This window comes from Oncorhynchus nerka, linkage group LG16 (genome assembly GCF_034236695.1).
Source record: "Oncorhynchus nerka isolate Pitt River linkage group LG16, Oner_Uvic_2.0, whole genome shotgun sequence".
Lineage (NCBI taxonomy): Eukaryota > Metazoa > Chordata > Actinopteri > Salmoniformes > Salmonidae > Oncorhynchus > Oncorhynchus nerka.
The window spans coordinates 35782477-35794617 of record NC_088411.1 but is presented as its reverse complement, the minus strand read 5'-3'; the positions used below and the strand labels follow the sequence as shown (position 1 = coordinate 35794617).

At 44.5% G+C, this 12141-nt stretch overlaps 2 protein-coding genes across 3 annotated transcripts in view; one reads left to right on the top strand and one right to left on the bottom strand.

Annotated features, from left to right (window-relative positions):
* The window catches only part of LOC115144436 (dynein axonemal heavy chain 17), an 89178-nt gene extending 79181 nt beyond the window's left edge, over positions 1-9997 (top strand). The window contains exons 70-77 of the mRNA XM_065002321.1: positions 608-835; positions 2153-2344; positions 2801-2980; positions 3065-3247; positions 3343-3525; positions 6092-6235; positions 8479-8704; positions 9673-9997. Coding sequence (XP_064858393.1) covers positions 608-835; positions 2153-2344; positions 2801-2980; positions 3065-3247; positions 3343-3525; positions 6092-6235; positions 8479-8704; positions 9673-9920 — 1584 coding nt within the window. The 3' untranslated portion in view covers positions 9921-9997. The remainder of the gene's footprint in view (positions 1-607; positions 836-2152; positions 2345-2800; positions 2981-3064; positions 3248-3342; positions 3526-6091; positions 6236-8478; positions 8705-9672) is intronic.
* The window catches only part of LOC115144437 (CDP-diacylglycerol--glycerol-3-phosphate 3-phosphatidyltransferase, mitochondrial-like), a 38380-nt gene continuing 35017 nt past the window's right edge, over positions 8779-12141 (bottom strand). For both annotated transcript variants that reach the window (XM_029685487.2, XM_029685486.2), the window contains exon 10: positions 8779-9905. The gene's annotated coding sequence lies outside the window, so the exon portion shown is untranslated. The remainder of the gene's footprint in view (positions 9906-12141) is intronic.

The window sequence follows — 12141 nt, the reverse complement described above, 5'->3', positions numbered from 1 at the left end:
CTACCTTAAGCAGTCTCCAACGTTGTTTTAGAGAATTTGGCAGTACGTCCAACTGGCCTTACAACCGCAGACTATGTGTAACCACGCCAGCCCCGGACCTCCACATCTGAGACCAGCCACTGGACAGCTGATGAAACTGTGGGTTTCCACAACTGAAGAATTTCTACACAAACTGTCAGAAACCGTCTCAGGGAGGCTCATCTGCATGCTCGTCGTCCTCACCAGGGTCTTTACCTGACTGTGCTCTAAACAGATGAATCTTGGTTTCAACTGTACCGGGCAGATGACAGACAGTGTGTGTGTGGTGTCGTGTGTGCGAGTGATTTTCTGATGTCAACGTTGTGAACAGAGTGCCCCATGGTGGCAGTGGGGTTATGGTATGGGCAGTCAAAAGCTATGGCCAACAAACACAATTGCATTTTATCAATGGCAATTTGAATGAAATCCATAGACAAGGGCCTAATGAATTTATATGAATTGACTGATTTCCGTACATGAACGGAAACTCTGTAAAATCTTTTAAATTGCTGAATGTTCAGTTTATATTTTTGTTCCGTGTATATAGACTACTCGCCAGGTATTCAATAATAAACCCTCCCCTTTGTAGAACATCCACCTGGTGGCCAAGTGGCTGGGCAGCCTGGATAAACTAGTGGAGCGCTACAGCATAGGTAGTCATGATGACTATCGCGTGTACATGTCAGCTGAGCCTTCACCTACGCCAGAGTCGCACTACATCCCCCAGGGCTTGCTGGAGAATGGCATTAAGATCACCAACGAACCGCCCACCGGCATGCAAGCTAACCTGCACAAGGCCCTGTATCTCTTCAACCAGGTAACACATATGTACGCTCACACACAAACACTGACTTTACAAAACATTAAGAATGCGTAAAGGCTCTTCAAACCCGTTTTAAATAATTCATGCATACTTTCCTAACTCTAAAATGTGCCTAAACAATCTACAAGATCAGAGTATTTTTACCAGTTGGTAAAACAACTATGCTTATACACTGAGTTTACAAAACATGCTCTTTCCATGACCGACTGACCAGGTGAATCCAATTGAAAGCTAGGATCCCTTATTGATTCCACTTGTTAAATCCACTTCAATCAGTGTAGATGAAGGGGAGGAGACAGGTTAAAGAAGGATTTTTAAGCCTTGAGACATGTGCGCCATTCAGAGGGTGAATGGGCAAGACAAAATATTTATGTGCCTTTGAACGGGGTATGGTAGTAGGTGCCAGGCGCACCGGTTTGTGTCAAGAACTACAACACTGCTGGGTTTTTCATGCTCAACAGTTTCCCGTGTGTATCAAGAATGGTCCACCACCCAGGGACTCTCGGGTGGCGCAGTGGTTAAGGGCCACCGAGACTCTGGGTTCGCGCCCAGGCTCTGTCGTAATCGGCCGCGACCGGGAGGTCCGTGGGGCGACGCACAATTGGCATAGCGTCGTCCGGGTTAGGGAGGGATTGGCCGGTAGGGATATCCTTGTCTCATCGCGCACCAGCGACTCCTGTGGCGGGCCGGGCGCAGTGCACGCTAACCAAGGTTGCCAGGTGGATCCCCTTACACTGTGTATAAGACAGTAGTTTTGGAATTGTTAGTTAGATTACTTGTTGGTTATCACTGCATTGTCGGAACTAGAAGCACAAGCATTTCGCTACACTCGCATTAACATCTGCTAACCATGTGTATGTGACAAATACAATTTGATTTGATTTGATTTGAAGGTGCACGGTGTTTCCTCCGACACATTGGTGCGGCTGGCTTCCGGGTTGGATGCGTGCTGTGTTAAGAAGCAGTGCGGCTTGGTTGGGTTGTGTATTGGAGGACGCATGACTTTCAACCTTCGTCTCTCCCGAGCCCGTACAGGAGTTGTAGCGGTGAGACAAGATAATAGCTACTAACAATTGGATACCACGAAATTTGGGAGAAAAAAGGGGGTCCACCACCCAAAGGACATCGAGCCAACTTGACACAACTGTGGGAAGCATTGGAGTCAACATGGGCCAGCATCCCTAGGGGGGTGCAACTCAATATTAGGAAGGTGTTCCTAATGTTTGGTGTACTCAGTGTACAGTACATGCACACACTTAAATTGAATTTGAGTTGAATGTAATCTCTTCCCTATCTCTACGTGTGTGTTAGGACACTCTGGAAATGTGCTCTAAAGAGTCAGAGTTCAAGGTGATTCTGTTTGCATTGTGCTACTTCCACGCTGTGGTGGCTGAGAGGAGGAAGTTTGGAGCTCAGGGCTGGAACAGATCTTACCCCTTCAACAACGGAGACCTCACCATCTCCGTCAACGTCCTCTACAACTACCTGGAGGCCAACTCCAAGGTGAGTGAGTGAGAGAGACATCACTAACTACCTGGAGGCCAACTCCAAGGTGAGTGAGTGAGAGAGACATCACTAACTACCTGGAGGCCAACTCCAAGGTGAATGAACATGTGACTGACATCACCATCTCTCAATCAGCCTAGAGCTTTATGGCCCTGTTGCACAACAGCCATCAGCCATTGAGGGACTGCTTCCTTTGAAATCAATGAAAGCTGCTATACTGTTTGCATTGCATCGTGTACAATGTCAGCGTCCAAGCTCAAGAATCGCTGAGGTTCAATGCTCGATGGCTGACGTGCGCATTCATTCTAATCAAATAAGTTGATTTTGGTTGGTTCCTGTGCAGCAGGGTACATTGGTGGCGATGCTTGTAGTGTGTGTCTGACCCCACTCTCTCTCCCCCTTCTTTCTCCATTTCTCTCCCTCCATTCTCTCACCCCACCTCCCTCTCTCCAGGTGCCGTGGGACGACCTGCGCTATCTGTTTGGGGAGATCATGTACGGTGGCCACATCACAGACGACTGGGACAGGAAGTTGTGTCGTACCTATCTGGAGGAGTATGTCAGACCTGAGATGCTGGAGGGAGAGCTGTACCTCGCACCCAGCTTCCCTGTACCACCCAACTCTGACTACAAGGTTTGGAACACACACACACACGACAACAACCTTGAAAACTAAAAATATTGTTACCTATCAGTAACCCTCAGTGTGTGTGTCCAGGGCTACCATATGTACATAGATGAGGTGCTGCCTCCAGAGAGCCCCTACTTGTACGGCCTCCACCCAAACGCTGAGATTGGCTTCCTCACCATCACCTCAGAGAAGCTGTTCCGCACCGTGCTGGAGATGCAGCCCAAAGAGTCAGACGCAGCTGGGGGAGGAGGGGTGTCCAGAGAGGAGAAGGTATGAAAAACACTATCACCCCACCTCAGAGCCTTTAATTAACCCCCACTAGAGTCCTGACCTGTGTGTGTATGCCACTGTGTTTTCCCCTAAAGGTGAAGGGCATCCTGGATGAGATCCTGGAGAAGCTGCCAGATGGTTTCAACATGATAGAGATAATGGCCAAGGTGGAGGAGAGAACTCCCTACATAATCGTGGCCTTCCAGGAGTGTGAGAGGATGAACTTCCTCACCAAGGAGATCACGCGCTCTCTCAAAGAGCTCAACCTCGGACTCAAGGTACGGGAGAGACAGAGTGTGTGTGACATGACATCACAGTCGTTGTCTGTAGTCAAACTGAAAGGAGTGTACAGCGAATGGTGTGACCAATGTTCCTGCAAATTCTTTCCAGCACTGAGTAAATTTCAGGTCTGCTGAGCGCAAACTTGAACGTTGTGAAAATACTTCCAGCGCACGTTTACAGTGAACACAGAGGCTGTACCCACTTTAAGTTACAGTTTTAACAGTGGTCAAGTAGGCTACTTGATCATAATGTAGGCCTACCAGTGGCTTACCATCAAAAACAATGGAGAAAATACATCCCATAACATTTTAACATGGAACATTTCTGTTCTATCATTCAGCCTACAGTAGTAGCCAATATGTGGTGTACAATGTAGGCCTACATTCCAAGAGTCTTTTGAAAAAAACCATGCAGGGCTTTACATTAACCTGTTTATCTACCGGTCCTTCAGACAAGGGGGTGACTGAAAATGCTGTTGTGTTTGATGCAAGAAATCACTTTACAAAATACAATGCTTTATTGTTCTCATAACATTATTACAGATAATCAGACAAATTATGCTACCCTCTGCTTATTGGCTACTTAGGCATGAATAAGCTGTCTCAAAACAACACTGCTCCTTTTAGACAAAAAAAAAAAGCTCTTTACCGGACTCGCTTTTCAAAGATGTCTAGAAATGTACATGTTTTGTGTTCTTGTGGGAAGCAATCACTGCCCCCTTGCTGACTACAAATGATCTATAACTGGGCTAATAACTCACTAACTAGCAAAGGATATGAACAAAATGTGCATCTCTCGCTTTCATCTCAAAACAAGCGCATCTACTCACGATCACTCGTACTGTAAATAAAGTCCAGTTCAAAGTAAATGACAGATCCATACTGTAATATGTCAATGGTCTATTTGTATATACAGTAGCCCTACTGCAGCTCTGATTGTTTATGCCACACCAGTCTGTGTAGAGTACGGGCTGAGTAATGCGTGCCAATGCAATAGAATCCTACTCCGATGAGTTCTGCCTACAACAAAATCTCGCATTGAAAGTGGCTAATATTGTGTTGATTCGATCACAATTGCCACAGTAAAGGGAAACATTGATAGTGTTAACAGGGAAAACTCTAGAACAGTAGTCAACCTTTTCCGAGTCAAGATCACTTTGAGTCAAAATGCAAGCAGAGATCTACCGCTTAGATTTTTAAGCCTATGCAACATTAACCAATTAAAAACAGTACTGTATCAATGAGGTTTGTGCAGTAAGCTATAGGCCCAATAAATTATCACGGCATATTAGTTTTGTTTGAATTACCCTGCCAATGCATTGTTGTTTCAAATTGAGGTAGGCTATATGATCATACCGGTAATAGATCCGTTGTTGTATTGTGAGGCATAGCTGAGTGAGCATACATTTAAATAATTGTTTTATTTTATTGGGCTGATGGTGCCTGCATCTGATGGTCAGTCACAGTGGAGGGAGAGAGCAGCAGACTGAGGGTCTGCCTCTTAACACCCCTCCGCTCTCTTTCCTCAACTGACACTGACCATAAAGGAACACCATCTTCCAGCTGATGGCAAAATACGTATAGCATCTGTTAGTTGTCCTTCAGTTTTTAGAACCTATGAAAAGCTAAAACCAAGTTTATTCACCCAATGTGTACCCAATGTGTCAGACATGTTCCCACCAGCACAACAGACAAATACATGTTCCCACCAGCACAAGTATATATACCCCAATTTAGGTGAAGTCTCCTCCTTCCCTCTAAACATTACATATTTATTGCTAGGCAGGAAGTTATGTGATGTGGGTAATAATCTGTTCCTTCTCCATTACTGTGACCTGACCTCTGCCCCTATTCCTCACTAATCTACAGCTCTCCACCTTTATCAGTGCCTTTCCCTTACTTAGTAACATTCCAAGCCCCTGGCTCATATCTAACCTTAATTGACTCCCTCATATACATTCCTCCTACAGAAAACCATTTAACTTCTGGTGTAACAAGCAGACTGTGGCTCTTCTTTCCATAGGATACCTGATGATTAACAATATTACAAGTTTAGAAGTCAGAACCCATCACACTGCACTATTTCTGCCTCATGCACAAATTCATGTTTTTATTCCAATGAACGGAGAGGGAAAGTTATTTTATGCCTGCTACTTACTACAGACACGGTAGTCTGAGCAATCCGATTGGCCAGCACTAGGCCTATAAGCGCACTTGATTTGCTCACTGGGCCCGCCGGGAAGGCAGTGTGTACCTTCAGACAAATTAAATGGCAACAGTTTGCCTACCTGGTGCACAGGGCAGCTATATCAGGTGCACCTACCGCCAACAGCCAGGGACTAATAAAAATAATAATAGGAACAAGGATTTTTAAATACATTTTTAAAATGGAAAAGAAATGCCTTGGAGATCAATTGATTGGTTGATGACCACTACTCTATAAAGTTCAATCTCCTGCTTCTCTCTGTGGACTGATATTTCTGCAAGGCAGTCCCGGGGGATACTGTGTGCAGCTCAGATGGAACATTGGGTGGGACATTGTCTTGTCTGTCCGTCTCTGTAGGGTGAGTTGACAATCACAACCGACATGGAGGAGCTGGGTAACGCTCTGTTCCTGGACACGGTGCCAGAGTCCTGGACCAAGCTCGCCTACCCCTCCCTGCAAGGCCTGGGGGGTTGGTATGCAGACCTGCTGCTCAGGATCAAGGTACAACACCATAATATACTCTCTGATCAGGAGACATTTTTGCCCTCAGAACATCCTCAATTCATCGGGCCATGGACTCTACAAGGTGTCGAAAGCATTCCACAGGGATGCTGGCCCATGTTGACAGTTGTGTCAAGTTGTCAGGATGTCCTTTTGGTGGTGGACCATGCTTGATACACACGAGAAACTGTTGAGGATGAAAAACCAAGCAGTGTTGCAGTTCTTGACACAAACTGCTGCACCCGGCACCTACAGTTGAAGTCAGAAGTTGACATACACTTTAGCCAAATACATTTAAACTGTTTGACAATTCCTGACATTTAATCCTAATTTTTTTTTTTAATCACTGTTTTAGGTTAGTTAGGATCACCACTTTATTTTAAGAATGAATTCCCAGTGTGTCTCAAGTGTACATGCACTCAATTAGTATTTGGTAGCATTGACTTTAAATTGTTTAACTTGGGTCAAATGTTTCGGGTAGCCTTCCACAAGCTTCCCACAATAAAGTGGGTGAATTTTGGCCCATTCCTCCTGACAGCTGATGTAACTGAGTCAGGTTTGTAGGCCTCCTTGCTCGCACACGCTTTTTCAGTTTGGCCCACAAATTTTCTATGGGATTGAGGTCAGGGCTTTCCGATGGCCACTCCAACACCTAGACTTTGTTGTCCTTAAGCCATTTTGCCACAACTTTGGAAGTATGCTTGGGGTCATTGTCCATTTGGAAGACCCATTTGCGACCAAAGCTTTAACTTCCAGAATGTCTTGAGATGTTTCTTCAATATATTAACAATTTCGCTTCCTCATGATGCCATCTATTTTGGGAAGTACACCAGTCCCTCCTGCAGCAAAGCATCCCCACAACATGATGCTGCCATGCTTCACGGTCGGGATGGTGTTCTTCGGCTTGCAAGCATCTCCCTTTTTCCTCCAAATATAACAATGGTCATTATGGCCAAACAGTTCTATTTTTGTTGTTTCATCAGACCAGAGGACATTTCTCCAAAATGTACGATCTTTGTCCCCATGGTACCTTCAGACGTTTGGAAATTGCTCCCAAGGATGAACCAGACTTGTGGAAGTCTACAATTTTTTCTGATGTCTTGGCTGATTTCTTTGGACTTTTCCCATGATCTCAAGCAAAGAGACACTGCGTTTGAAGGTAGTCCTTGAAATACATCCACAGGTTCACCTCCAATTGACTCAAATTATGTCAATTAGCCTTTCAGAAGCTTCTAAAGCCATGACATCATTTTCTGGAATTTTCCAAGCTGTTTAAAGGCACAATCAACTTAGTATGTAAACTTCTGACCCACTGGAATTGTGATACAGTGAATTATAAGTGAAATAATCTGTCTAAACAATTGTTGGAAAAATGACTTGTGTCATGCAAAGTAGATGTCCTAACCGACTTGCCAAAACTATAGTTTGTTAACAAGAAATTTGTGGAGTTTTAATGACTCCAACCTAAGTGTATGTAAACTTCCGACTTCTACTGTACTACCATACCCTGTTCAAAAGGCACTTAAATCTTTTGTCATGCCCATACACAATCCATATCTCAATTGCCTCCAGGCTTACACATTCTTTAACCTGTCTCTTCATCTAAACTGATAGATGTGACATCAATATGGGATCATAGCTTTCACCTGGTCAGTCTCATGGAAAAATCATGTTTTGTACACTCAGTGTATTATGCATAGAGAAAAGTGCATAAAAAAAGGTGTGCAACATGAAAATATTGTTCCATTTACATTGTGTAATTTATTGGACGTTCCCTAACTAGCACCAAAGTTTGGATAACCTAAGTCAAACCAACTTTGCCACGGTCGCACACAGGCCGGCTGAAGCTAAATTGGGCGAAAGAAGTCGGCTAGCTTGCTTGCTAGTCTAGGCGACTTCGATACAAAACCTGGTTAGACTGTTTCAAGTTAACTAGAAGGGTGAGTGACTACGGTTGACAGAGTTAAAGTACAAACGCTTCACACATTCGAACACAAACACATCAAAGCACAGCTCCAAAACCCAGATGTTCTGTCGCATTTCCTAATGAGAATTGAACCGATGCTAAATCAGGAAGTTCAGCTCCCCTTTAAAGCCAGGTCATTTTCAATTGAGCCGACATAGCGTTTATCGAGAATGAGATCTCCGCGATTATTGTATTCAAAAGACGCATTATCGATAACATGCGATTGTATTGAATATTCTGTCCATACATACTGTGCTGATCGCTTTTGTCTGTGTAGGAATTGGAGTCGTGGACAGCAGACTTCGCTCTCCCCACCACGGTGTGGCTGGCAGGGTTCTTCAACCCCCAGTCGTTCCTGACAGCTATCATGCAGTCCATGGCCAGGAAGAACGAGTGGCCTCTGGACAGGATGTGTCTGTCTGTAGAGGTGACCAAGAAGAACCGCGAGGACATGACCAGTCCACCCAGGGAGGGGGCCTACGTCTACGGACTCTACATGGAGGGTACGGGTTATCATCTTGGTTGCATTCTAAAAATGGCATCCTGTTCCCTATGTAGTAAAACACACACACAAAAATGCCATGCCAGATTTTTTTTTTATCTCCAAAGTGATACACTGTATAACACATTTACGGCAATTTTATCCATTAGCATCCATCTCCTGGAGATGAAGTCAGTCAATAACACACAGGTGCAGTCAAACCTTTAAACCATTTAAAAAAATAAAAACATATTGATCTTTTAGGTTACAGAGTCATCCATCCACACACACACAGTGCCCAGTTCAGTTTCTGGGGTGCCTAACTGTATGAGCTGTTTAGCGCAGGAGTTCCCAAATATTACAATAAAATCTATGGGCTAGTTGATCTGGACATTTCTGAATAAATAGCTGTCTAATATATGGAAGGACTGATATGACAAGAGGAACTGATGCACTACCCAATTTCTAAATTGCACCTTGTGCATTCTACTATTCCAACTTACTTTCAAGTTCAGTTCCTGGGATGACTCACTGGATGAGCTGGTTAGAGTACCATAGTAAACACTGCTAGATCAGTTCTCCTCAACTGTTCTTAAGGTTCCTCCAGGGATCTCAAAACTCCACAGATAGCGGGCTGTCCACACACAGTTTGTTTATTCACCTTCAGACCCACACACTACTCTCATCATGTACCAGATTCCACTGTCAATACAAAACTAATGGATATGGAATGTACAAAATATCCTGTAGTAACGTTCCTCCTGCTGACAACATGTACTCAGCATATTGATGTTTGTAGTTAATGGAAAACACAACTAGTTTCCACCACAAAAACACTGCTATTTCTCAGGCATTAATAACTAAGTGGTCCATTTGTACAGTACTGTAGATATACACAACCATACAGTCTCATTGTGGAGAGATGTTTTTATATGTTTAGAGTTAAACGTTTTACAGTAGGTATGTGTGTGTCTGGTTGTGTATGTACAGGGGCACGCTGGGACACACAGACAGGGGTGATAGCAGATGCTCGTCTGAAGGAGCTGACCCCCAACATGCCGGTGATCTTCATCAAGGCGGTACCGGTGGACCGACAGGAGACCAAGAACGTGTATGAGTGTCCCGTCTACAAGACCCGCATGAGGGGTCCCACCTTCATCTGGACCTTCAACCTCAAGACCAAGGAGAAGCCTGCCAAGTGGGTACTGGCCGCTGTCTGCCTCCTGCTCAGTGTGTAAGAGAGAGGCAAGAGAAAACACAGAAACACTCAGACCACTTTCATCTGAAATACCTTTTCATTAATAAAAAGCATCAATGTTGCACAAAAATAATTACAGATTTGTCATCTGTGTCTATTGGAGGAATGTGATGAACACAGACATCGGTGAGGTAAGAGAAAGATGTGTGTTGAGCTTGGAAATGGCATAAAACAACTCCACTGTATCATAGTACAGCTTTCCTCACTGTCCCAGTGTTCCTATGAAGGTCCACTAGGGGGCAGCCTGTACAAGCATGGTTAGGACACACAGATGCAAAGAACGGTACAATACAAGCATGCACACACCAACCTCAGGCGATAACCTTTTGAATGGGAAAGTGAGGTGTGATTATTGGAAGGCTTCCAGCCTGTTGTCAGTACAGTAACAATAAACATACTGTAGATAAGATCCATTTTTAACCACTCAGCTATTGTTAGAGCTAAGCTTTTTTTTTTTTTTTCTCCCCTCTTTGGCAGATAACAGCTATAGTAAGTACTTACTTCAACCACAGACTTATATAACCATGTTTAACTTTTATTCTGGGAAACTGCACCTGGAGGGTGTACCTGTGAAACCACATGGAGATGGTATGGTGTTGATACTAGCGCTGGCGTACCGGACACCCTCACAGCCAGTGGAGCTTACTCAGGTGTTTAAAATCACATATCAGACTGAGAACCTAATGGTTCTTAGGTAGTTCTTTATGAGTTTTCGTTTAGAAAAAGATCTTGGTCGCAGAAATGACAGTTACAGGGGTGGTAAAAATTTTAAAAAAGCTTGATTGCCATAGCAACATCAGGGGACGCTAGACAGAAGGGAGTTGTAGTTCTGTAACATTTTTAATTTAGCCTCTCATTCTCCTTAAAGCCGGGCTAAACACGTTACAGAAAAGATGAACTGTATAGGAAGCTCTGGGGACAGGTCGTCTGGATACTGGGCTGCCAGTATATTGGCAGATGCAAACAGATCAAATCCAATTTTGTCACATGCGCTGAATACAACAGGTGGAGGGCGAAATGCTTACTTATAAGCCCTTAACCAAAAATGCAGTTAAAGAAAAATGCATGTTAAGTATTTACGCCAAAAAATTAAAGAGCAACAATAAAATAACAGTATTGAGGCTATATACACAGGGAGTACCACCAGTACAGAGTCAATGTGCGGGGGTACAGGCTGGAGTCTTTGGCAATTTTAAGGGCCTTTCTCTGACACCGCCTGGTATAGAGGTCCTGGATGGCAGGAAGCTTGGCCCCGGTGATGTACTGAGCCATAAACACTCTGTTGTGCCTTGCGGTCAGAGGTCGAGCAGTTGCCATTCCAGGCGGTGATACAACCAGATGCTCTCGATGGTGCGGCTGTAGAACTTTAAGAGGATCTGAGGACCCATGCCAAATATTTTCAGTCTCCTAAGGGGAAATGGGCTTCGGCGTGCCCTCTTCACAACTGTCTTGGTGTGTTTGGACCGTGATCGTTTGTTGGTGATGTGGACACCAAGTAACTCAAAGCTCTCAACCTGCTCCACTACAGCCCCGTCGATGAGAATGGGGGCGTGTTCGGCCCTCATTCTCCCGTAGTCCACGATCAGCTCCTTTGTCTTGATCACGTTGAGGGAGGTTATCCTGAAAGCACACTGCCTCCTCCCCATTTATTTTACCTTCATTTAACCTTTATTTAAACTAGGCAAGTCAGTTAATAACAAATTCTTATTTTCAATGACTGCCTAGGAACAGTGGGTTAACTGCCTTGTTCAGGGGCAGAATCACAGATTTACACCTTGTCAGCTCGGGGATTCGATCTTGCAACCTTTTGGTTACTAGTCCAATGCTCTAACCACTAGGCGACCAGCCTATAGGCTGTCTGATCGTTGTCGGTGATCAGGCCTACCATTGTTGCGTCATCTGAAAACTTGGTGGTGTTGGGATCGTACTTGGCCATGCAGCCATGGGTAAACAGGAGGGGACTAAGCATGCACCCCTGAGTTGAGGATCAGCGTGGCAGATGTGTTATCTACACTTACCACCTGAGGGTGGCCCGTCAGGAAGTCCAGGATCTAGTTGCAGAGGGAGGTGTTTAGTCCCAGGGTCCTTAGCTTAGTGATGAGCTATGAGGGCACTATGGCAATGAACGCTGAGCTGTAGTCAATGAATAGTATTTTTTACGTAAGCGTTTCCTTTTGTCCAGGTGCAATAGAGATTGTCTC